A 26,772-nucleotide genomic window follows, 5' to 3' on the forward strand; every position below is an offset into this window, starting at 1 on the left:
GGTTGCGTGCGGGTGTCTGTGTTTGTGCAAACGTGCTTGTTTGGTTTGACAACCTGAACGTCGTCAATGATGTCTTGTGTGTCCCTTGCAGGGTGATGATGGTCCGCATGGAGATGAAGGGGAACAGGGGCAGCAGGGAATGCGAGTGAGTTGCTCCCAACGGCCGCTTAATCTCTTCCTCGCTTTTGTTTGTGCGAATCCAATCCAGCCGTATATTTACCCTTCCCTCGTTTCAGCGAGGATGTGTAATCCCTGCCCTCCAAAGAAGACCAGCGCTGGGTTTTTGTTTTCGTCTGATGGACTGTATCAGTAGCCTCCAGCGCTGTTCTAACCCCGCCTGTCTCTCGTCTGCAGAGTCATGGATAAAGGGAGCCTTCCTAATGAAATTAACAATCTTAGAAAAGAATGCTCTGACGACAGCTACTTCCTGTATCCTCCGCATCCTGTCGTAGCTGCAGTCTTGTCATGTGCAGGGCGACGGGGAAGAGGTCGAAGAGAATACATGGTTGCCGCACAAAGCGCCCTTTATTTTCCGTTTGAATTCTTGGGTCGTTTCCGACCCCCCAGGAATGTACAGAGAACCTTGCACGTACAAAAAAAAGAGCTCTGTGCATCCCTACATGTATGTGATTCTGACTGCCCCAGCTGTATGTTCCACCCGGGACAGAAAGAGCCGGCTTCCTCGCGGCTTATTAGCCTTTTCAGTTGTGATTTTGGTGGGCATTCCTCAATTCGTCACATCAGTATTTGTTTTGCAAAGGATAACACGACTCCTCCGGGCTCCTCCGTTCAATAGCACACGTTTGAGACCACATGGACGATGGCCATGGGTGAGCAGCTAAATCCGCTCCAGATACTGTGGATGCACATCCACCGCTCTGCTGATAGGAGCCGTGGTATTAAATCACGAGAATCATCATTAATGATGATCCTTAATCATAATCAATAATCCCCATTCCATTGAGCCGAGTCATTTTGGTAGACAGGGAGTAGTACCTTACATCCCCATCCACCCCCTGGACCACATCCATCTCTCATAAGTCTTTGTCCTCCACTTGTCCTAATGCATTATTGTCATGAAGCTGGAAGAATCTTTTAACCTTTTAACTGTTATCTCCAATTTCATTCACTGCTGGCCTAAAGTCAGTTTGCCAGGTGTGCTGGTTTAAGTGTCAAGAACTGGAGAGCTTTTAGGTTTTTTTTTGGTTTTTTTGTTTGTTTTTTTTTTCCCCATCCCCTGACAGCCATCCAACAAGGGGCCCCTAGTCCAAAATGGCTCATTAATAATAAAAGTGAAACTTGGATATGGAGACTACCAGTAGTCCTCATATTCATAATCTCTTCTATCAGTGTTGCAGTCTGAGGAGGAGTGATGGCATTGATCTCATAGCACACAAGGGGCCCCTCAATAAAAGTGAAGCAGCATTTAGAGGCAATAGGATATCTGAATTTCTGAGCAAACTGTTTGCATCCTGTCATGGAAGCAGTTTGTCAGTCTGCAAAATGGTTCTTTTTCAGAAGGCTAATACCTCACGCCGCACGGCAAAGATGGTCCAGGATTAACTTGAAAACTTGACAATGAGTCCGTCTTTATGCCAAGTCATCAGACCCCAAATCCATGTGAACGTCTGTGGGATGAGATGTGAGATAAGTAGGGGGCTCCTTTGCCAATGAAGTAAACACGACTGCGGAAGCACTTCAGGCAGTGTCCCTATGAAGTGCTTTCAACACCTTGTTCAGTTCACATCCTGATAAACTGAGGCTGGCCTGAAGGCCGAATGTGGTATCCCGCCATATTAGCGAAGTGTGACAGATGTGTCATACACTGTGTGTGTATATACTCTGTGCTCTTTATCCTGTGGTTGTGTTCGCTGCTGCAAGAAAGCGTTGTCCGTGTCACCACACCTGGACTGCCGCAAAAACCACAGAGAGAAAATCATCAGTTCCTCTTTATTTTAAAGGTTTAATTTCTATAGTTTAAAGAGCAATAATAGGATTGCCTTTATTAAAAGTTTGTGCTTAGATTAGAAAAGTTGTGTGTAAAAGGTTGGTGCTGTTGTTTTTAGGGTCCTCCTGGTCCCCCTGGTGAAGATGGTCCCCAAGGGAAAGATGGACCTAAGGTAAACATTGACAGATTTTTTTTTTCTGTGTAAGATATTGGCTGGTCTACAAGTATCCCAGATGCCAACAGTTACTATAAACTTGCATAATTTCACGAAAAGCCCCTACCCAATTATGTTAACCACTTTATAACTGCTGTAGATCCTCTGGTCTTCATTGGCAATATGAAATTTAATGCATCAGAACTCCCTGAACCCCAACCGCATTTTCATGTTGTGTCTTTCAGTCTCCCTTATTTTTTTTTTCTCTCCCATGTCTCTGTTTGTCATTTCTCTCTGTTTCTCACTCCCTCTCAGGGTGAGCCTGGTGATCCAGGAGCACTGGGAGAGCCAGGGGACAGAGGGATAGAGGGAGATCCTGGGCCCCCAGGACCACCCAGGGAGCCAGGGAAACAAGGCTTTCGTGTAAGTTTATTTTGTTTGTTTAACTTTTCCTTAAGCAGGCACATGAAATTCAGCGTCATCCCATAACTTTTTTTTTTTTAAAAAGAGGGTCATCAAAAACATTTGGTTATTCACGCTGAATTTCTCGGGTCCCTAGAAGAGACATACTTGCAAAGACTGAATTTACAAAGCGATCGATGAGGTGGTCAGGCATCGTATAATAGTTTGCTCCAGAACCTGTTCTTTGGGTTTCTAACTATTTTTGTGAGCGAGCGTTCAATGCATGACTGATCACGGACATGCTAGATCTGAGCCAAAGGCACATCCATCACACCTTGAGAATTTAAAAAAAAAAAAAAAAATTTTAGGCTGCATCTTCTAAGACCAGTGTTTCTCAGCCCAGTCCTTAAGGACCCCCTACCCTGAAGATTTTCTTTGCAACCCTGAATAGGTACCTCTTTGTAGTTATTCAACCAATCAGCAATGAATGTCAGAGTTTGCATAATGAAGTGCTATGAGATGATTGGTTGAGTAAGTACAAGCAGGGCTACGTATACAGGGTTACAATGAAAATCTGCAGGATAGGGGGTCCTTGAGGACTGGGCTGAGAAACAGTTCTAAGACCTTTGTGTAAAAGGTTTTTTTTTTTTGGTAGCTAGTGCCTATGTGTCCCAGTAGGGGTCAGTCTTCTCCTCGTCAAAGTTTGAAGCCTCTGGGGTTCTCAACAGAAAGAGAAAGAGATAGTTCTGTGGGCGTTCTACCACAGCATGTGCTGCGTAGCACTGTTTGACACCTGTCACTCAAAAGTCAAATTGAGTTTTTGCTTGCTCCGAGGCAGCACCCTGAATCTGGTCCCGGATATTTACATACTAGGAGCAGGAAGAATGGGAACTCGAGGCAAGCTTACAGGCAGCATCACAAGACGTTCGGTCCGCCATTGTAGTAGAAAAGAGGCAAATTAGTTAAAATCAATCACTAACATTAAAGATCAGAATAAAAAATTAGTGCTGACAAAACGTCCCTGTGGAAATCACCCATCTGAGTTCCCCTATTATTTGTCCTGTAAATCAGTGGTCTTCGATTGGGACATCTACTGTATGTGGTTGTCATTAGATGGGATGTTTTATGTTACAGGGGCCGGAAGGAAAACTGGGGCCCCCGGGGACCCGAGGACGGCAAGGCAAGAAGGTAAGTATCTTGCTGACTAGCAGCATATTTTTATGAAAGGTGATTATTTTGTTTTTTTCCTCCCCCAAGTAAAACAAGAAAGAGGAGAATGAGGCAACCACAAGTTGTGTAGCATTCGTGGGGTTCAGGAAAAACGCTGACAGCCGTCCCGTCCCGGTGTTTTCTCTCCGATCCGTCATCTGGAGCAACTGCTAAAAGGTTGACTCCGGTTCTGAGGGAGCTGGAGGGAGCAAACAAGCCGCTGGGATCGGCGTTTTTGTGCGCAGTTTTAATTTGTGTGTGTTCTGTGTTTTCGCTCTGCTTCTGCTTACGAGTTTGAATGCAAACCGTCTGGCTGGCCAAGTGTTGAGGTGGTCCAGTAACGGCCAGAATATTCTGCCTCTCGCAGTTTTAATTCATTAGCTGATCATGCCACAGCCTGTTATTCCCGATTTCATTTTCGATGCTCACAGTGTGTATAGTACCTTTCTTTTTCCGCTGCTCCCGTGTACAGGGAGGTCGGAGCACGGGGTCGTCTACACTGACCGTCTGTTTCTTTGCAGGGCGAGAGGGGCTCTCTGGGTCTTGCTGGTGAAACTGGCACACTGGGTGATATCGGTCAACCAGGCGAGACGGGCCTGAAAGGTGCCAGGGGAACCCGAGGCCCGCCAGTCAGTACCCACCTCCTTCCTTTCTTTCACCTTGCTCACTGCCGATCACAGCAACGGACTGACAAAACGGTGTAAAAGGTTTTGAAAATGTGGAGATCCGTTATTATCCAAAAGCTAAAAAAAAATTCGTTTTTTTGAACGAGTTAAAAAAAATATGAAAAAACTTTTTGAGCTGGTCCGAGGATGTTAGAACTGTCCACACTCATGATAGAGTCACCAAAAAAGGAAACGCAGGGGGCGGCCCGGTTGCGTGGCGGTCTATACCATTACCTACCCACAAGGGGATCGCCAGTTCGAATCCCCGTGTTACCTCCGGCTTGGTCGGGCATCCCTACAGACACAATTGGCCGTGTCTGCGGGTGGGAAGCCGGATGTGGGTATGCATCCTGGTCGCTGCACTAGCACCTCCTCTGGTCAGTCAGGGCGCCCGTTCAGGGGGCAGGGGGAACTGGGGGGAATAGCATGATCCTCCCATGTGCTACATCCCCCTGGCGAAACTCCTCACTGTCAGGTGAAAAGAAGTGGCTGGCGACTCCACATGTATCGGAGGAGGCATGTAGTAGTCTGCAGCCCTCCCCGGATCGGCGGAGGGGGTGGAGCAGCGACCGGGATGGCTCGGAAGAGTGGGGTAATTGGCCAAGTACAATTGGGGAGAAAAAGGGGGGAAAATCCAAAATAAAAAAGGAAATACATCACATGACCACTTTGAGGGAGAAAATCTATGCTTTTCCTTACTTCTGGGGTAAAACAAACATTAAGATCAATCCCTTCTGAATTGCCCCCTAAATAAGGGGGGCATCAGAGTTGCCCGGACCCATGTGACGCAGGCGACACATGGGGTCCAGTGTATTACACCAATAAAACACGAGGCGACTAGAAAGGCGACATTAGCCAGCTAAACCCTCTGGGGTAGACTTGTGAGAAGGGAGGGTCAGGAAGTCTCCATGTGACTGGCGAGGACTGCTGGTTGACTATCAGCCAGCGGTACACAACTTGAAGATGTCCTGCAATGCAAGAGTTCAACACAAGAGTTCATCTTCATGCAGTAGTAATGGCAAATATAATTACAGCGGTTAGTTTAGGATTAATGTTAGGAAGAGGATCTGTCTTTGTCTAATGAAGTGGTTTCCGAGAGAATGTCCATGAAGTCGACCCCAAAAAGTCTCATTATTGTGTTATCACATCTTGATACAGATTCATAACATCTTGCTAAATTCATTTATTAACAGTGATAAAGTTCTTGATAACCAGTAATGAGTTTGTGTAAACTCCCTGTGTTATTCTTCCCAATAGCAGATGTTGAATAAGGAGGACAAGTTATCTAAGAGTTTGTCTTGAATGAGTCAACCGCATTTCAAAGGAAGGACGCCGAGTAAGTCCCCTCCTTCCAGGGCTGAAAAGAGGGGGAGTAAAAAAGGGGAAAGGCAGGAGGATGGTATCCGTTCTCTTCCCCCTTTACAGAGAAAACCACTTTCTTTCTCGGTAGAACTGCTGAGACCTTGTTGTGATAGCTGCGGGGGAAAGATTGATACCCCCTCCCCCCTCTCCCATCATAAAACTGAGACAAGATTCAAGTGTCTTCTTGACGCCAAAAGTTATATTTAGCTGAAGCGAGTGAAGAAAAGCAAAACAAGCGGCACTGAGACTGATCTGCGGTGTTCCTGTCTGTCTGTTTCCCGCACCACATCCAGGGTCAGCCGGGTGTCATGGGGCCAGAGGGCCAGCCAGGATTGCCGGGATACCCAGTGAGTTCTCCCTACCTGTGATTTAGTGACAACGGTGTTGATGGCCATCCTGTTCCTTGTTTACCGTCGCTGAGGACAGAATGGTTCAATTATTCTTTACTTTGGTATTATCTTGGAATGATTCTTCAGACCATGAAACTACGTCTCAATTAACTTAAACTGTTGCACCATGGGAGGGGGATTAAGTCCTTAGAGTGGGCAAGTCCACCTGTTTTACCCTCATGTGTACACACACACACACACACACACACACACACACCACTGTCGCTCCCAGCCAGGCTCAAGCCGGCATCACTGGGTTTAAGTTGCATAACATGATCAGGGCACTTCAAGTTCATTTTTGTCCCCCTTTTTTTCTTTTTTCTTTTCTTTTTTTATATTCTGTGTATGCGTGTGCACTCACTCACGCTCTGCCCAAGCCGTTGAGTGATTTTTGATGTCTGGCCAAAACCCAAACCCGCGGTGATTGTACAAGCCTGCCTCTTGCGGGGGAGTGTGTTTATACGAGGCAGTTTTGATTAATGCTACGCTGACAGCCTTTCGCGGTCCCAGTCGTGTCTCTCCGAGGACCGCGCCAAAGCCAGCAGAAGTGTGGCGGCTTGCTTTGGTAAAATCATCTTAATTCTCTTTATTTAAGGGTCACCTTGGCAAGCCGGGACCCATCGGACTACCGGGGCCCAAAGGTGAAAAGGTAACGTGATCTCTGGAATGTGCTTATTTCCCCCGCAGACTCACGCGCCGTGTTATTTCATTCCTCTGAAAATACACCAATACTGGTTGTCGAAGGGCGCCGACTACAAAATCTTTATTAAACGAGTCTGTGCAAACATTTATATTTTAGCCATGGTGTTTATTCTCAGTATTATGGGTTACTAAATCAGTTTTGATTTACCTGTGTGTTTGTGTGTGTGTGTGTGTGTGTGTGTGTGTGTGTGTGTGTGTGTGTGTGTGTGTTTGGTCTACATCAGGGTTTCCCGGGAGAGGACAGTAAGACCCCAGGACCAGCAGGGCCCAGAGGTGAACCAGTAGGTCTTGCTTTCCTTCACAATCTCCTCTCCACCCCCCTATACTGCTCGTATTGAGTTAAATCCCATTAAATTAAAAACAATTCGAGATCTACGACGCTGAAAGCAGCTCCGAGTGTTACTTCTGATTTAAATTTCCTGTTTAAAATGAGTTTCCTGTGGGACCTCACTAGTGCTTATGGATCAGTTCATATCAATACGTCTTTTTTTCTTAGGAGCCTCGTGCATATGGGAACAGATTTTGATCTGATCACTTCCATTGCGGGCTAGTGTTGCAGAAGAAAAAACATTATTGGCTTTGGTTGCATAACGTGAGGTTCAAAAACAGATTCGCCTTTATCTCTGTGTGCATCCAGACTCGGCAAGACCTCAGCAAAGCCCGCTCTGTTATGAAGTCTGAATCCCCATGATGAACAAAACATGTTTTTTTTTTATGGTCATAGCTGGATCAAAAGTACAATAAGCCTCATTATTGTGAATTTATAGACCAGCTTGTTTGAAAGGGGACAAGATGGTCAGCATTTACCCCAAGTCACCACAAAATACGTAATGGATGGAGGAAATTCCGTTCTGGGCCAAGAAGACGAAGCCCGCCTGATAGTCAAAGAGGATCAGGGTACATCGAAGAGCATTGAGGCAATACTCACCTCATCCATAACAGTTTAGAACAGCAGCAAGAGCAGTCACACACACACAAAAAAAACCCGCGCAGCACATAGTTGATAAATCATCCATGATTATTGGTACCCCACTGCCATTAGTCAATTCACTATACCACAAACACACAATCAAAGAGCAAAAATAAATAAATAAATAAATCTCTGACCCCTTACCAGAGGTGGCAAATCCAGGTCAGAAAGTAAAAATCCTACCCACATAATTGCTCCACCCAAGTGCTATAAACCAATTGATTCTAATCAAACCCACTCTTCAGCTTGATAGGGTAATGAAATCGGCTGATTTAGTACACGGGAGGAAGAAATACATGGTTTGGCTTTGTACTTCCTGGACCTGGCTTTGCCATCTCTGACCCCTTACCCTGCTCACCACCTCCTCCAGCTGATGCCCTCTAGGAGGTGCTATTGGTCCCTGCCCACCAAATCATCCTGTTTAAAAAAATGTTAAAAAAAATCCCACTGTCACAAGGACTCCAAACATGCCTCACCAACTCTGGCGGACATGCTTGCACTTAAAACCGCTGTGTCATTTTTTAAAATATTGTCGGTGAATTTTGTCTCTGTAAATGAGGGCTGTTGTGCTGGTCATTGTCTCTAATGTGATGTCGATATCGTATATATCGACATCACAGTAGAGACAATGTCAATACGTGGTCATTAATAAAGGATAAAGATAAAGCCGTAAGACTTTGAGAAAACTAATGATTTTTTTTGTTCCCTGCTTTTCTGCACTTTGGAGACACATACTCAAGTCTGGACTCACTGTATAAGGGGGGATATGTGTGGCATTAGCAGTCAGTGTTACTGGACTTCTAGCAGTAGATCAAGAGATTGCAGTGTCGGGTCGTCAGCACTTTGCATTAGCAGTACAGATTGCTCGTGTTTGCAGGCTGTTTGCAGGAGTGCACGGAGACGAGTGCTGTAGAATATCTTTTTGTTCCGCCACGTCGGACCCCCCGGTTAGTTCGACCCGTTGGCTACGTCTGTAGGAGTCATCATGTCGAGGTGAACCTGTAAAGTGAGCTTCATTTTAAATGGTTACTCAGCTCATCAGATCCTGTGTGTGTGTGTGTGTGTGTGTGTGTCTGCACAGGGTCCATCGGGCGAGCGAGGAGAGCGAGGAGAGCCCGGTGACGAGGGATATCAGGTAGACATACTTGCAGAACAACATCAGACAAGTCGGGGTGCTTGTCTGTTTTGTATATCCCTTCATGTTCCACCTGTTTTTTTTTTGTTTTTTTTTTTGTGCTCCATTTAAATTTTACTTTGCAGAGATAAGAGCAGACCACACGTGGGAGAGGAAGGAGGGAGCATGCAGGATTACTGCATTCCTAGGGATAGGGTTGAGGGAATTCTGGAAGCGTTGTCCATGCACGCCTTGCGGGCAATCAGCGGTTGATTCTCAAAAAGTACAAACACCTGCACACATAGCACACGGATGCACACACACACCAAATACACACATTTTTGTCCATTTGAAGATTCAGATAGCATATGTACTAGCTCCTCTGAGTTTTATGTGGCATGAGCAGCCCTGCAAGTACATTTCGTCCTAACCTATAGTAGTTTATGAAAGCAGGGTTCGAATTCATCCGGTTTCCCGGGGGTTCTATTAGAGGCTTCTAATGGGTCACACTTGGCTTTCCTCCCCTGGCTGAGTGTTGAATTTAGAGATCCGATATAGTCAAAGCCACCTGTGGCATTTCTTAATAAAGCACGCGTCTGGCAGCTCAGTCCGTAAGCTACTGTATATGACGTTGTTGCTCCAGCGGCGCTCTCGCCTGCAACCGAGCGTGCCGTATACCTTAGCGTAGCTCGTTCCTCTGGAGGAATAGATCTGGGATCTACAAAATCAAACAAACAGCTCACAATCTGCAACAGGCCGACCAGACTTTGACCACACTGTCACACGAAACCACAGCGCAGAACAAATCTCTTACCATGGGTGTTGTACTCTTGTTCCGTTTGCAAAGAATGGAAGCAGAACAGCGTTTAGCAAAACGTTATAGTGATTTATGCTATGTGTTGGTAATGTGATTGCCTCATTTATCACTAGAACAAAAAATGCCATTGGCTAGTCATTCTTCTTATCTTTATGCTTCGTGGAACTGTGCTCATGAGCCATGGCAGATCCTGGCAGCGGTGCCATAGACATGACTCTTTACACGCTTTCCCCCACAAATACTGTAAGACATGGCACATATATTGTTGCACAACAATTTAACAAGCGTTGTTGTAACATAAAAGCCGTGTCTGGCTGGAACAAAACATAAATTTGTCAAATTCTTGTCAGCGGAGAAGCCACATTGCAGCAGTGATACATCAGTTATACAGCGCAAGTGTGTGAAAATAAGCCTCCATGGGGCTGGGCAGAAAGTCAGTATTATTGATTGTCGTCTTTCAGTGGCGTGTGTTGGGATGAAATTTGGATGTTATTACATCACGATGTGCGATTTTGTTGTGTAAATTAATGATCATGAGAATTTGTTACTGACAATTATCCACAACATGAGGCTTGCTGTATTTGAGGATGTGTCATTTGAAAACTAGTTTTGGTTTGAATATTATGCTTTGCATGACCAATGTGATGAACCTCAGTTCGATTCTTAAACAGGGTATTTTTGCATACGTACTCTGATGTTGTGATATACATCGATATTAATTGGTGCAAAATTACCAATGATTGGTGCAAAATTCCCAATGATGATCATGATAACATGATTTTCCGTATTGGCCAACACCAGTGTGGAAATGTAGACTCAGGTATAAAGGATGAAACACAAGATTTATACATCTGACCGGAATTTATGTTTCAGGGTTATGTTGGCATCACCGGACCTCGTGGGGCTGTCGGACAACAAGGTCCACCTGTAAGTCAACAAACCTGTGTACTTCTAAATATATCCCTGCTGTCATAAAAGAAACAACAGTTAGGCCTTCCTGCAGTTTTAGTCTTAGATGCTTTAGTGTGTCGGCCCTGTGATGGACTGGCGGCCTGTCCAGGGTGTCTCCCCGCCTGCCACCCAATGACTGCTGGGATAGGCACCAGCATCCCTGCGACCCCAATTGGGATAAGCGGCTTGGATAATGGATGGATGGATGGAGGTAAAGTCTTTTAAGGGCCTATGAAGCCTATTCAGAATCCGCTGTATAATTTAAGGAATGTCAGAAAGCATTTTTTTCTCTTTCCTGGAAATGAATGACCATTGATGTTAGTACTTCCATCATTACAATATCCATCCAATCCCAGTGCTAGTACTGCCATCATTACAATATCCATCCAATCCCAATTTTAGTACTTCCATCATTACAATATCCATCCAATGCCAATGTTAGTACTTCCATCATTACAATATCCATCCAATCCCAGTGTTAGTACTGCCATCATTACAATATCCATCCAATCCCAGTGTTATTACTTCCATCATAACAATGTCCATCCAATCCCAATGTTAGTGGGTCAAATTGTTGTGTGTGTGGGGCGTCCAGGTGACGTGGCGGTCTATTCCGTTGCCTACCAGCACGGGGATCGCCGGTTCGAATCCCTGTGTTACCTCCGGCTTGGTCGGGTGTCCCTACGGACACATTTGGCCGCCTCTGTGGATGGGGAGTTGGATGTGGGTATGTGCCCTGGTCGCTGCACTAGCACCTCTTCTGGCCAGTCGGGGGAACTGGGGGGGATAGTGTGATCCTCCCACACGCTACGTCCCCCTGGCGAAACTCCTCACTGTCGGGTGAAAAGAAGCGGCTGGTGACTCCACATGTATTGGAGGAGGCATGTGGTAGTCTGCAGCCCTCCACGGATCGGCAGAGGGGGTGGAGCAGCAACCGGGACGGCTCGGAAGAGTGTGGTAATTAGCCAGATACAAATGGGGAGAAAAAGGAGAAAAATAAAATAAAATGTATTGTGTGTGTGTGTGTGTGTCTATGTTTGTGTGTTCTTGTGGTGTTTAGGGAACACCAGGGTTCCCTGGAGAGCCTGGTCCAAAGGGAGAGAAAGGATCGCCGGTGAGTCCACTCCCAATCCCACGTGATTCACTAAAACTGTTGTTTAAAACCACATACAACGGAAGATTCGTGCATGAAGATGTTCTAACCGCACGCCTCTTACTTGGAAATAAATACGAGTGATGTTTTCAGCATCATAGTGTCTCCACTGCCATACGGTTCTGTTTGGACCAAACAGAATCTGGATTTAAAAATAAAGCTGATTAACAACAACAACAAAAAAACGTTCTCACACACTTGAACATTATTTGCTGTCAGGGTTGAGGTTGCTTTAGTTTAGGTAAGGAAAAATCCCTGTCACATGACTGCCAAAATGAGAGACCAACCTCACATTTTCCCCTTGCAGCATTTTTCTTTAATTTGAACTGTTTAACCTTCAAGCCTGTTATCTTTGATTGCTTTTTTTTTTCCTTCTCCTCAGCTATCGTGGTATCTTATGAAAGAGGAGAAAATTATATTTCTGGCATTATAAAATCAGCTGAAAACTACGTGGTGGGTTTGGCCTTTGAATCTGAGCATTCATGAGCAGGGAACAACGGCACACCACACAAACCGTGGAATTCATCTTCTTTAATTGCTTTTTATACGCCGGTTTTTAGTCTGTGTTTATATACTTTGATCTGAAACGTCTTCATAATCTGTCACTGTGACTTCACAGAGGGACGTTGAAAGCTGGCATCAGTGGAGCTGAAAGAAGCCGTCCTCAAGTGAATAGTTTTAGTCTCTCAGCCATTTAAAACTTTAATCTGCAGTCAGCTTTTGATCCCCTTTTGGATCCCCATCTGTCGATATGATTTTTATTACATAATCATACTTCATCCTGAAACGATTTGGGGTAGTGATCGGTTCTCATAGCTCATGGCCAACGTTGAGGCATTCACAGGCTCACAAATTCCACTGACTTGCTTCAACCTGAACCGCCTGTTTGCACAGTAAGTGTGATAGAGCAGCGTTTCCCAACCCAGTCCTCAAGGAACACCTATCCTGCAGATTTTCATTATAACCCTGCACAGGTAGCCCTGCTTGTCCTTACTCAACCAATCATCTCACAGCACTTAATTATGCAAGGTGTGCAACGTCTGACATAATTCATTGCTGATTGGTTGAATAACTACAAAGAGGTACCTATTCAGGGTTGCAAAGAAAATCTGCAGGATAGGTGTTCCTTGAGGACTAGGTTGGGAAACACTGTGATAAGAGGATATAGTACATTTTACTCGTACTACACAAGTATTTCTATTAACTGATTAGACTAGACCAAGCATTTTAACCATGCTTGAGCAATAAGCCCATGTGCGCCACAGAAAACCATCCATATAAGGTAGAGACAAGATTAAACATAGTACAATATGCCGACAGCCATACCAACATGTACCCTGGCTCTGCCAAATGACAGAAGCTAAGCAGGTGTGAGCTTGCCTAGTACTTGGATAGGAGACCTCCCGGGAAAACCGAGTTGCTGCCGGAAGTGGTGTCGGTGGGGCAGTTTTCCCTCTTGTCCTAATAAAAAACAACAAATATCCTGCCCCGGTGCAGTGACGGGGACACTGCTGCAGGAGATGCCGTCCTTCAGGTGAGATATTAAACCGAGGTCCTGACTCACAGTGGTCATTAAAGATCCCGTGGTACTTTTCGTAAAGAGTAAGTGTCCTCCGGTGTCCTGGCAAAATTCCCAACCTGGCTCTCTCCATCTGGCCATCTAATCATCCCCCCATGTAATTGGCTCAATGATTCCTCCCTCTCCACCTCAAGCTGATGTGTGGTGAGCGTTCTGGTGCAAAATGGCTGCCGTGCATCACCCAAGTGGGTGATACACATTGGTGGTAGTTGAAGTGGGTTACTCCACTCAATGTGAAGCACTTTGGGTGTCTAGAAAAGCTCTAGACAAGTGCTAGAAAAGCTTTAATAATAATATTATTATTATTATTATTATTAAATTATTGTGTACTCTGCAAAGAACGTACACAATAAACGTGGTATTAGGGCTTGGATTTAGGCCTACACACATACCCTTTATATACTGACCTTGGTGAATACTGTCCCCAGCTTGGCTTCCAAAAATATTTTTCTGTGAGGAACAAGCATAGCAATTGTTGTTTTTCATATTTGGCAAGTATTTGACATTTCTTGTTTGTAGTATTTTGCGTCATGTCACTAACAGGATAATAAACTCCATTCGGTACTTGTACTGATCAGATATTGTGCTTGGTGTAGGTTAATGTTTTGGCTACAGACAGGGGTGCTAAATACAGCCAACACACTTGTTTCTATGTATTAAACAATACTTACATAGAATGAAATCCAAACACAACCTTGCAATCGAAATCTCCGTAAGACCTACATTAGACATGGGCTTCATTGGAAAATATCTGCCCCGTGTTATGTGCCTGATATACTGTGTGTAAGCTGTCTGTTTCTGAACATTTCTGTGTGTGTGTCTTAGTCTCTGCATTTGTGTGTTTATCCAGGGTTTAATGGGAAAGAAAGGAGCAGCGGGGCTTACTGGGTCAGCTGGCATGGAAGTGAGTACCACAAAGCCACAACTCAACACAAACTACATCCTGAGGGGTGCTCTTCACTTAGATTATTACCTCGACAGTGATGCAGTAAGTTTCAAGGCACAGCTGTGTAGCGTCAGACAATGAGAAGAAGGGTCAACAGAACATTAGGTTACACTTTATTTTAGGGGGTCAGACATTACCTAGTAATTTCCTAGTAATAAAGTGGTAATTATCATGTAATTTCTTAGAAATAAGGTTGAAATTACCTTGTAATTTGGGTTAGGGTTTGGGTTAGGGTTACGGTTAGGGTTAGGGTTAGCTGTAAAATTACCTGTAAAAACTACCACCTTATTTCTAGGAAATTACAAGGTAATTTCAACCTTATTTCTAAGAAATTACATGATAATTACCACCTTATTACTAGGAAATTACTAGGTAATTTCTGACCCCCTAAAATAAAGTGTTACCGGACATTATAATGGAAAAGGTAGGCAAGTGCAGCGACTGACAAACTCATTAAACTGGAGCATCCCAGTCAGTTCTGTTTCACATAAACTATGGATAACTGATAAATTGGGTCTTTTCAGAGCCTTCTGAACCTGTCTTTGACCCATCAGATTGCACTGGTATAACTAGCTCTTATGCAAGATTCACAAAGATAGGACATACATAGGGGTTGCAAAGAACATAATGGGAAAAGCAAAATCAAAAAAACATGTCCAAATTTATGAACGTTAAAGATTTTTAAAACAGTAAATAATGGATTTTCCAGAGCAGGCTGTACTGTAGGGATGATTTACAGTTCATAGAGCTGCATGCACATTACCGCAGCTCTCATACAATTTGTCAAGGCAAGGGGATGTTAGCTTAATCTTTTAGCCCATTCAGCCTCTGTAAACCACCACCAGGTGTAGCAAAACATAGATTTAAATATGGTTTCAATATGTGAACTATCTGAATTCACTCAATCTGTCTTACTGAACACATTTAAACAGTCTAAACTGCAGACATGTCACAATGATTTGTCAGGCACTCTTCTTGTTTCATTCGGTGGCTCAAATATTATTTGGTATTTGTCTGGAGCTCTTGCTAGAAGTGTAAAGCAATACCGAGCTGTTCGCCATTGTCGGCTATAGACTGTGGGTCAAATAACATTTAGACACAGTTCTTTGTACGTTATTTTAACCTACTGGGTGTACCACATGGACTTGGTTTGCTGCAACTGGACAAATCATTAGCAGTGTCAGGCACATCTATCTGCAATGTCTATCAAAGTAATTCTAAACTAAATAAGCTTTTCCTTTAATTGTTTAAACTTTCAATCATATTCTGTTTTGTCTGATGTGGCAAGCTCACCCATCAGGGACCTTTGGAGATAGAAAAAAAAATTTGCAAATGCTCTTTGGCTCAGAGCTCGTCATCACTTTATTGTAGCTGGAGAAGAAGGAATCTGAGCAGACTACAGGGATAGAAAGTTAGCACGATCAGAAAAACAGCTTAGACCTCTGATGCCCATTAATGTCCCCAAGGCTGTTAAGAGTTTGGTATTTGAGTGTGGGGGGGGGGGTCACCACAGAGAACGAGTGACATTTTGCTTGTCTTGGAAAAATTCCCAGGGGCCAAATGGTTTACCTGGACCCAGAGGGGTGGAGGGATACCCCGGACAGGATGGGGCTCCAGGATTGCCCGGCTTACCAGGACTACCAGGAAAACGAGGGCGACAGGTACTTTGCACAATCATCATCATGCTTACATATTAGGATAAATGTGGGCATAGGAAACATTAATTTTTATGGTGACATACTGTTGGTAAGGGCACAGTATATACCCACTTCTTCAGATATGGTACTTAACACGCTTATTTACTTAACCTCCTACCAAAGTACAACTTGCTCAGTTATGACCAGAAGATGATGAGCAGGTAAATTTATAGTGTCCTTTGCATTTGAACAAATTGTTAATTAGCCATGACATTAGCAAGTAATGTAATGCCAATTAATTCCCATGTGTGCAATACTGGATGAGTTCCTTGTGTAAGATGCACAGCTCTATAGTTACTGAGCCACAGAGATGTCGGTCCTTCGATTTGAACTGCTTACCCACACATGTATAAGCAGTATGTCTCACATACACTCACCGGCCACTTTATTAGGCACACCTGTCCAACTGCTCGTTAACGCAAATTTCTAATCAGCCAATCACATGGCAGCAACTCAATGCATTTAGGCATGTAGACATGGTCAAGACGATCTGCTGCAGTTCAAACCGAGCATCAGAATGGGGGAGAAAGGTGATTTAAGTGACTTTGAACGTGGCATGGTTGTTGGTGCCAGACGGGCTGGTCTGAGTATTTCAGAAACTGCTGATCTACTGGGATTTTCACGCACAACCATCTCTAGGGTTTACAGAGAATGGTCCGAAAAAGAGAAAATATCCAGTGAGCGGCAGTTCTGTGGGCGAAAATGCCTTGTTGATGCCAGAGGTCAGAGGAGAATGGCCAGACTGGTTCGAGCTGACAGAAAGGCAACAGTAACTCAAATAACCACTCATTACAACCGAGGTATGCAGAAGAGCATCTCTGAACGCACAACACATCGAACCTTGAGGCAGATGGGCTACAGCAGCAGAAGACCACACCGGGTGCCACTCCTGTCAGCTAAGAACAGGAAACTGAGGCTACAATTCGCACAGGCTCACCAAAATTGGACAATAGAAGATTGGAAAAACGTTGCCTGGTCTGATGAGTCTCGATTTCTGCTGCGACATTCGGGTGGTAGGGTCAGAATTTGGCGTCAACAACATGAAAGTATGGATCCATCCTGCCTTGTATCAACGGTTCAGGCTGCTGGTGGTGGTGTAATGGTGTGGGGGATATTTTCTTGGCACACTTTGGGCCCCTTAGTACCAATTGAGCATCGTGTCAACGCCACAGCCTACCTGAGTATTGTTGCTGACCATGTCCATCCCTTTATGACCACAGTGTTCCCATCTTCTGATGGCTACTTCCAGCAGGATTAACGCGCCATGTCATAAAGCTCGGATCATCTCAGACTGGTTTCTTGAACATGACAATGAGTTCACTGTACTCAAATGGCCTCCACAGTCACCAGATCTCAATCCAATAGAGCACCGTTGGGATGTGGTGGACCGGGAGATTCGCATCATGGATGTGCAGCCGACAAATCTGCAGCAACTGCGTGATGCTATCATGTCAATATGGACCAAACTCTCTGAGGAATGTTTCCAGTACCTTGTTGAATCTATGCCACGAAGGATTAAGGCAGTTCTGAAGGCAAAAGGGGGTCCAACCCGGTACTAGCAAGGTGTACCTAATAAAGTGGCCAGTGAGTGTACATGCCTGAAGGCTTGTACACACACACACACACTAACTCAATCTGTTCTGCCGTAGCACATTTTTTCCTCTTGAATCTTGAAATATCATACTCATAGGTCACAGGAGGATTCAGATTCAGTTGTGTAACTGAACTTTGAGGTGGGCTTTTCATTTACTTAGAGGGAACCTTCTGTTATGGACATGTGGTTGTAATGGCACGGTGGAAGGTCTAACGGTATACCCAAATCTTTTAACTTCTAAGCATCTTCACTTTTTCTTAAATATATCCCCCTTATCCACACAACAAGCATACCTAAGAAACACAATATCCCATCGACTATTTGATTGACAAGCTTAATAAAACTGGTCTAGGTAGGTCATGGTCCAAACGGTTTGGTACAATCAGCAACAGACAAGAACGGGTTGACATATCAGAAGGAAAACGCGGATGCAGCCAGCCAATCTCTACAGAATTAAATAACCTGTTTATCTAGTCACCTTGGTGATTTTGTACTTTGCTGCACAGGAAACCTGCTCACTTCAGAGGACCTTCTAGAAAGCAGTTTTCCATCTACCACGTGCTCTACTTACTGCTAGACTGCATGGACTCACCAGCTGTGTTTTTAAGACCTGGGTATAAGGCCGAAAATGACTGGCCATTAAATGCCTTATTTGACTTGATTGGATTTTACTGGTTTCAGCTCAGTAGGAATTTTTACACTAGGTCCCCCATCCAACGTAGACCCGAGACTTGGTGCATGGACGTCTTTGCCCTCTTCAGCCAGACAGAAAGTGAGGGAGGCCCAGCTATGCGGACCTGGCCGCCAGTTATATAATGCAGCCATCGCGTTAAAACCCTGTAACTTCCGTTTTCTCGGGATTTATATGTTTTTTGCGTGGATTAAAATTCCACAAGGATTTCAGCCCTCGGGCCCGTGAAATTCTCTGAAAATCATTTTTATATTTTCAGAAAAACACAACGGTCTGTCTGAATGCGGACCGTTTTTTTCCCCCCCTCCTGAGACCTGTTTTATTCCTGTGAAGTTTGTGGGGATATTGGGTTTTCTTGTTACAGCAATTATAAGTATTATGTGTGGTATGGCAAGTAGTAGTCCAGTGAAGTATCTTTTTATTATAGCATACACTGGGCTCTTAAACTGAGACTACGACTGGAGGGAGACTGATTTCCCACTGTGCACTGCAGCTCCATGACAGGAAACACAGTATGGCCTCCTTTTCCTTCTGTGTTGGCATGATGGGCAATGGGGGCGGGGGGGCTCTCAGCAGTTCATCCTCTTTTACCCTTTTATAACACCAACTTCAGGCCGTTGCTAGCACCGGCTTACAAACCTAATGTCGAACCATTCTGCGTGTTTGCATCGCAAAGAAAAAAGATCTGGTTCTTGGCTGGTAAAGTCGGCTCCATTCCGGCCCCATTAACCGGTCTGTCTAGAACTGAGGAACCCTTGACATCGGGGCCAGTGGGGCTGGGTACTGCTGTCACCAGGGGTGGAAAACCCAGCTTCAGAAAGTAGAAGTACTAACCATGTATTTGTTCCACCCATGGACTAAACCAGCTGATTTCACTAATTAGTTCTCCTACCTGGCTAATTAGAATCAGCTGGTTTAGTGCCTGGGTAGAGCAAATACATGGTTAGTACTTCTACTTTCTGAAGTGGAGTTTCCACCTCTGGCTGTCAAACAAACATAGCAGCGAAGAGCGGTCTGAGGTTCGACTCAAAGTAATATGACAACACCAAAACTAATCACTACTTGACTTCTGTTTTCGGCTAGGGATCCCCCTCATCTGGATATACAATCATTTATATCTCAAACCAGTAGAAATGTGGTCCGGCTTGTAAAGTTTACTGGTTCCCTAGACCAGCACTGGTGGCACCACTTGGCCCTGTTGAGGTGGAAAAGGCGTGTTTGTCCCAGGCAAATCATCAGCCCTATCATGATTATCAGTTATTTTCTTTTCAATCCCCCCCCCCCCGCCTTTTCTCCCCAATTGTAGTTGCCAATTACCCCACTCTTTGGAGCCGTCCCGGTCGCTGCTCCACCCCCTCTGCCGACCAGGGGAGGGCTGCAGACTCTTTTCACCTGACAGTGAGGAGTTTCACCAGGGGGACGTAGCATGTGGCAGGATCCCCCCCCCCCGCAGTTCCCCGAACAGGCGACTGACCAGAGTAGGCGCTAGTGCAGCAACCAGGACACATACCCACATCTGGCTCCCCACCCGCGGCCAACTGTCTGTAGGGACGCCCAACCAAGCCGGAGGTAACATGGGAATTTTAACTGTCGATCCCTGTGTCGCTAGGCAACAGAAGAGACCACTACGCTACCCGGATGCCCTTCTTTTTTTCTTTCTTTTTTTGTTTATGAAAATGTATTGCATTTTCAAAAATCTTAAGGAAGAGCAAAGGGATGGGAAAATGAAATAATTATACAATGGTAATACTACTACTACTCTGGTACTGGTAGCACAAGAAAGAGAAGAAATAAAGTGAAAGAAATAAACGACTCTGTGCCGAGTCATAAGAGAATGAAAAGACAGGAAGTGTGTGTATGGGGAAGGGGAGGTTGTACAAATGGACATAATCACACCATGTATGTACATATTTCAGAGTGCAGGTCTCATCATGATGGCCGGATTAGCATCTTACTGCGTAGCATATCAACCAGGGACAGTGTTCAGAATAAACGGTAATCAGACGGGGACGCCCGTCTGCCATCATTCCAAGTCTCTGCTCGTCAAAGCACCGTGACACATGCCGCTGCGGGGAGTCTGGTTTAAAGGTCAGCAGGGGGCGCAGGACCATTCGATGTGATCGGGAAAAGATGGCGACCGATCTGAGAGATCAATACTAGTCCCAGTCAGATGCTGTTGAATTCTGCCTCGGGCTCCTTCGTTTGTCCTCTCAACGAGCCGTTTTACCGTGTGCAGAAAAAAAGAGAAAATTCTGTCTCGTTAGTTCTGGGACAGAGAGCTGCTTACAGTGGCTAAAGTTTTGTTGTGTATCCAGCAGCTTGAAATAGTTCTTTACTTCACTGGAAATGTTATATATCCAAGATTTGTGTTTTGTAACTATTTGCCGTATTTGGGTCAGCAGAGTGCCAAAGTGAGTTGGAGGACCGCAATTACACTGAAGGAACCTGAACCTGGACTCAAGCCTTCAAAATGTCACACAAGGATGCGTGTGTGTGTGTGTGTGTGTGTGTGTGTGTGTGTGTGTGTGTGTGTGTGTGTGTGTGTGTGTGTGTGAACACTGGGCCAGTCTTAATTAAATCTCCCAGTGTTCCTACTTATATGACAGGCAAAGTGGTCTTTCCTTATGCAAGAGCTCTCCAGCACCGTGGGGTGGAGTGGGAGGTGGGGGGTTCAATCTACAAACCCACAGTAATGTAATTCAAAATGCCTCATGACGACGACAGGGTTATATTTTCCTGACTTGCCTGTTCCCTTCTCCGCGAGCCACAGAGGAACATGGGTGGCGTGTGTGGCGGCCCAGGCACTCCATCTATTATTCTGATATCGTTTCCTCCCTTCGTCTACCGCCACGGGGCGGGAACCCTTCGCGGTGTGTGGTGGTCGGCAAACAGTTCGCCAACAGACGGCCACTCTTGCAGGCACACATCACGAGCACATTGTCGGGACGTATTATCAGCAGCAGGAGCTGGGTGACCTCTGTACTGTGTGGGGTCACGGTTCTGACTACCGGACAGGTGTAGGTTGAGATGGCCTCACATTTATGTCGACTAGATGGTAACATGCTCAGATTTCACCAACTTCCTTTCCACCTAGCTGTACTCTGCAAACACAAAGTGTGTATTCCCCCCAGTGTATCTTCCTTTTTAATGAATCCCATCCAGGAAGTCAGTTTATGTTTTGGTTTTTGCTGAATATGATTAAATGTCATTTATCTAAAAGAGCTTTGAATTTTCATGTAATCTTGAACTATCAAATTGTCGCTGTTGTATGAAAATCGTGCATCTGCAAAGGCGCTAACTTGAAAGGAAGTGGGGGAAAAAAAACATTTCGCCAATTTGGAGCAAAACATTTTCACAGGCTTCGTAAAACACGTTTTATTGGTCTTGGACCACTGAAGAGTTCCCGAGCCCTAAAGGGGTACATATACATTCAGTGTAGGTAATAAAAAGAGAACTGACAAATTTGCAGAGTCGTGGTTTCCGACCAGCAGCAGCAGCGATACGCGGCATTTTATTTCCAGCTTGTAAATCCCGAAACGGGTCGGAGGGAATCGGACGAGGTATCGTTTCACTTCACAGCTCAGGACCGTGTCCGGTTGTCTAATTGATCCTGCTGTGTGGTAATTCAGGGCCAGAGGGGCATGCTGGGACAGGAGGGGGCAGAGGGACGTCCAGGACCCAGGGGAGAAGGCGGTCTCCCTGGACCCCCTGGAGAGAGAGGACCCCCTGGCCAGAAGGTAACACCCATTAACCAGCCAGTCTCTGTATAAAAACAGTTGCACACCAGTACAGTCAGAATTCACTGGATGGGTTCTCCATGAATGATTACATGCTGGGGGAAAAAGACAACCCCCCCACAACAGTAATTATATTTGCCTGAGCTTGTTGACACACCGTCGTCCCTGGCCCTGTGAACCAGACTCAGAAATGGCCTTTCTTGATCCAGGGGGATCCGGGCCTAGCAGGAGACAGAGGAGCCCCGGGAATCAAAGGCATGGAGGGGACAGCAGGCGACCAGGGCAAGAAGGGAGACCCAGGGCAGAAAGGACAACCGGTGAGTATACAGTTGCATGAAAAAATTATTCAGCCCCCCGGTCCCTTTTTTTTTTTCTCATAAGTGATCGTCAAACTGGGATTTTGATCGGTTTGGCTGGGAATGTTTGTTTGTGAATCACGCACTCTTTTTTACAATACAGCCAAAAAAACAAAAACATTTTTTTTTAATAAAAACAAAGAAAATCAAAAACCATTGAGAAATGATGATTCTAAAACTGAGACATCAACATCAGCATTTATCTGCCTTGTTCGGGGCTTGGGTGAACCGCCTCTCACAGCCGCTACAGCCGGTGTTGTGATGATTTGTGCTGCCTTGTGGAAAAATGCTACTGTACCACGAATCAATAACAGTCTAACCGTATCCGTAACCGCAACTCTAACCATGCCACCATGTGCAGAACCACTACGTAGCACATCTCTAGAGGTAGCACATATTGACAGAACTCGGGCAGTCTTTTTGGATAAGTCTCTATTGGGCGTGCACAATGTGATGGAGCAAGATGTGCCTGTTCCCTCTTGCAAAATTGGCTCAAGCTGTTCCGGTTAGTTATAAAACGATGTTGTGAAAAACCTGGACAGTTTTTTTTTTTTTTACATAAATCCCTCGCACAGTAAGCAATGCAAGAGCCAACGCCATAACTGGGAAGTTATGAAGCAACACTTTGCGGAGCACTCCGTTGGCAATGAATGGAAGAATGACTCGCCAGTACCAAGGAAGAATACCAGCTGGGTATAGTGGCCCAAAATATTTTCAAAAAAAAAAGTTCTTAGTCAGTTGGTCAATGCGGCAACTCTAAGAACTTCCTCATGATGATGTTGTGAGTCATTGATCATTATGAGCCTCCCGGTTGTTCATATAGTATTGACTGAACTGTATCATATCATTTGGAGGACACAAATAGGACCTGGTAGATCTCACAAACTAAGGCCATATTTCTTTTCTTTTTTTTCTTTTTTTTTTATATTGCTCAAAGATGAAACTTGAAATTCCAAAAGGGAATCGGACCAAAACAGCACATGGTTGCAGTTGAGTTATATCACCACACAAACTGCTAGTAGTTCTCATTGATGACATGCTGTTTTTTTTGCAGGTCCAGTTCAATAAATGTTAATGTTTCGTTTAGTATTCAAGCAGAGAGCGTCTGTTTGTTTTATAGCTCAGCAGCATCACGTCTTTCTCAGAATATCGTTTGGCACTGAAACGCTGCAAAATCTCTGCAAGCTACTGTGCCGCTTTTATCCTCGCGTACAATTCCAGGGATTCTTCTGTCTCTTTGAGAGAGCAGTTAATGTGTTTTATGTACATGCTTTAACACCCAGATCTAAATATAGCCGCCGAGGCTTTAGGTAGCCAAACTGCGGTGGGGTTAGAAAATGTGCGTGTCCGACACTTTTCCGCCCTCGATGGAGTTACAAATGATCTGGGCAAGATGAGGAATGGAAACATTCCTGCTGGCGAGGCCAAGTTATGTAAGATGCTCTGACTCGGGACCCGAAAACGAGGTGCCCTACTTTACTTGCATAGCTTCTCAAATGAAAAAAAAAAATAAAGAAGACATCGGATCCCCTCCTTTTCTCTAAACCCTACCCCGGTCACAATCATTGATGCCCGTGAAATGTAGACTGGACTCCGGCCCCTGGGTCGGATCCCTTTACGCCTTCCAGAGAATGGAGTCTGTAGTTCAAGCCCGACGTTGAGAAAACAGAGACGGCGGGAGGATGTGGATGATGGGCTGTGCAAACACCGAATGTCTGCCGCCCTGAACGACCGACCTCGCACACAGAAGACGCACGGTCACCCGGCCGTCGTCCGTATATCTTTCTGTACGTGTGTGTGTGCGTGTGCATGGACGTGTGTTAGCATTACTGTAGGTACAGACCAGGGGCCCGCTGAACTGGGGTAACCCAGTTTTCTGTCTCCACTTCCTTTGTGCTGGACAGGAAAATATATATAATGGCAACCAGGGAATTACTCTGTCTGGGGCATGGGCCATAGGAATGGATGGTTTCATATATTACCCAAGAAGGATGAAGCACAAATATAAACCTATATATTATATCTGTGTGTGTGTGTGTGTGTGTGTGTGTGTGTGTGTGTGTGTGTGTGTGTATGTGTATATATATATATATATATATATATATATATATACCAGTCAATCTTCGTTCCAACCCTCACCTATGGTCATGAGCTTTGGGTAGTGACCAAAAGGGTGAGATCGTGGATGCAAGCGGCTGAAACGAGTTTCCTCCGTAGGGTGTCTGGGCTCAGCCTTAGAGATAGGGTGAGGAGCTCATCCTTCAATCCTGAGGGAGCTCGGTGTAGAGCCGCTGCTCGTTTGCATTGAAAGGAGCCAGTTGAGGTGGTTCAGGCATCTGATCAGGATACCTCCTGGGCACCTTCCTTTGGAGGTTTTCCGGGCACATCCAACTGGGAGGAGACCCCGGGGTAGACTCAGAACTCGCTGGAGGGACTACATGTACAATCTGGCCTGGGAACGCCTTGGGATCCCCCAGGAGGAGCTGGAGGGCGTTGCTGGGGAGAGGGACATCTGGAGTGCCCTACTTAGCTTGCTGCCACTGCGACCCGCGGAGAAGCGGCTGATGATGATGATGATTTTATATATAAACAGGCTCTAACCAGAGTAGAAAAAGAAGTGGGAGGCCGCGTTGCACAACTGAGCAAGAAGATAAGTACATTAGAGTCTCTAGTTTGAGAAACAGACGCCTCACAGGTCCCCAACTGGCATCTTCATTAAATAGTACCTGTTAGAGCCTGTTTGTGCTGTCCTCTGAAGGGAGTAGTACACACCGGTGTAGGAAATCTTCAATTTCTTAGCAATTTCTCGCATGGAATAGCCTTCATTTCTAAGAACAAGAATAGACTGTCGAGTTTCAGATGAAAGTTCTCTTTTTCTGGCCATTTTGAGCGTTTAATTGACCCCACAAATGTGATGCTCCAGAAACTCAATCTGCTCAAAGAAGTGCCCATCCAACCAATCCAACTTGTGGGAGCTGCTTCTGGAAGCGTGGGGTGCAATTTCTCCAGATTACCTCAACAAATTAACAGCTAGAATGCCAAAGGTCTGCAATGCTGTAATTGCTGCAAATGGAGGATTCTTTGACGAAAGCAAAGTTTGATGTAAAAAAAATCTTATTTCAAATACAAATCATTATTTCTAACCTTGTCAATGTCTTGACTCTATTTTCTATTCATTTCACAACATATGGTGGTGAATAAGTGTGACTTTTCATGGAAAACACAAAATTGTTTGGGTGATCCCAAACTTTTGAACGGTAGTGTATATATATATATATATATATATATATACACACACACACACACATATAAAAATATACTTTATTACTAATATCTAGATAAAAGCAAGGGACCTTTTGTTCAGACCTTCACCAGACACATCGATAGATGTGTTTAATCATCCTCCATAGATTGCACACACACATACACACACACACACACACCTTTTTTTTTTAATGTGATTTATTTTGGACTGACTTGTCATGATGTGGCTTTCTTGTCTACTCGCAGGGGGAATCAGGAGAATTGGGCATGGCCGGTTTACAGGGGTTTCCAGGGCCAAAGGTGAGAGGTTCGGTTACCTAATGGGGGGGCTGAAATTGCAAGATACACAAGAAAACGACCCATTGAAAATGAACATTCAAGTCGAGTTGAAGCTGAATGGAGGCGATGGGACAGGAGACTCTTCGGTCAGATAATGTGAGGTCCAATGGGACGTCAAGGGCAGCGTGATGATGGGAGCCAAGCTGAAGATTAAAAGGAAGGGGAGCAGAGATTATGACAAGGGAAAACAGGAATCGGGGGGTGAAAAGAGGATAGGAGTTGAGGACGGAGGTGATAAGCGACAATCAAGGAAAGAAAAGATGGCATACCAGTCGCCCATATATATGAGATATATCACATTGCCAAAATATATTGTCTCTCTGTCATGATGCATTGGTAACTGTTAAAACCTCCAGTGGTTTGTTGCAGGGACCAAATGGGGATTTTGGAGTAAAAGGTGTCGCCGGTCCTAAGGGTCCCATAGGTGTTCTGGTAAGTAGAACAGGGGTACCTATCTTGCAGTTTCTCTTAGATTTTACTGTTCGTTACTCAATGCACCACTTTGCAGTTGAAGTCATACATGAGCAGTATCCTTTCTTGTCAATGAGTAGAGTATACCCAGCCTTAACAAAGCTTTAATAACCCATAACACCATAGTAATTTAATAACCCAGAACCCCCTGGGGAACCCTCTCAGCAGTTCACCCACCATTACACTTGCTGTGGTGTACCGTGTTTGTATGGGATCTTTATTCTTGTGTATTTGTGTAGCGTTCATTGCCGTGCTTGTTACA

General features: G+C 44.9%; 1 protein-coding gene across 1 annotated transcript in view; it reads left to right on the forward strand.

The window, feature by feature from the left end:
• The window catches only part of LOC130109790 (collagen alpha-1(XXIV) chain-like), a 147,133-nt gene that overhangs the window by 104,882 nt on the left and 15,479 nt on the right, over positions 1–26,772 (forward strand). The window contains exons 28-44 of the mRNA XM_056276767.1: positions 92–145; positions 2,067–2,120; positions 2,418–2,525; positions 3,639–3,692; positions 4,235–4,342; positions 6,034–6,087; positions 6,725–6,778; positions 7,056–7,112; positions 8,883–8,936; positions 10,606–10,659; positions 11,744–11,797; positions 14,266–14,319; positions 15,915–16,022; positions 21,973–22,080; positions 22,290–22,397; positions 25,947–26,000; positions 26,409–26,471. Coding sequence (XP_056132742.1) covers positions 92–145; positions 2,067–2,120; positions 2,418–2,525; positions 3,639–3,692; positions 4,235–4,342; positions 6,034–6,087; positions 6,725–6,778; positions 7,056–7,112; positions 8,883–8,936; positions 10,606–10,659; positions 11,744–11,797; positions 14,266–14,319; positions 15,915–16,022; positions 21,973–22,080; positions 22,290–22,397; positions 25,947–26,000; positions 26,409–26,471 — 1,200 coding nt within the window. The remainder of the gene's footprint in view (positions 1–91; positions 146–2,066; positions 2,121–2,417; positions 2,526–3,638; positions 3,693–4,234; positions 4,343–6,033; positions 6,088–6,724; positions 6,779–7,055; positions 7,113–8,882; positions 8,937–10,605; positions 10,660–11,743; positions 11,798–14,265; positions 14,320–15,914; positions 16,023–21,972; positions 22,081–22,289; positions 22,398–25,946; positions 26,001–26,408; positions 26,472–26,772) is intronic.

This window comes from Lampris incognitus, chromosome 3 (genome assembly GCF_029633865.1).
Source record: "Lampris incognitus isolate fLamInc1 chromosome 3, fLamInc1.hap2, whole genome shotgun sequence".
Classification (NCBI taxonomy): domain Eukaryota; kingdom Metazoa; phylum Chordata; class Actinopteri; order Lampriformes; family Lampridae; genus Lampris; species Lampris incognitus.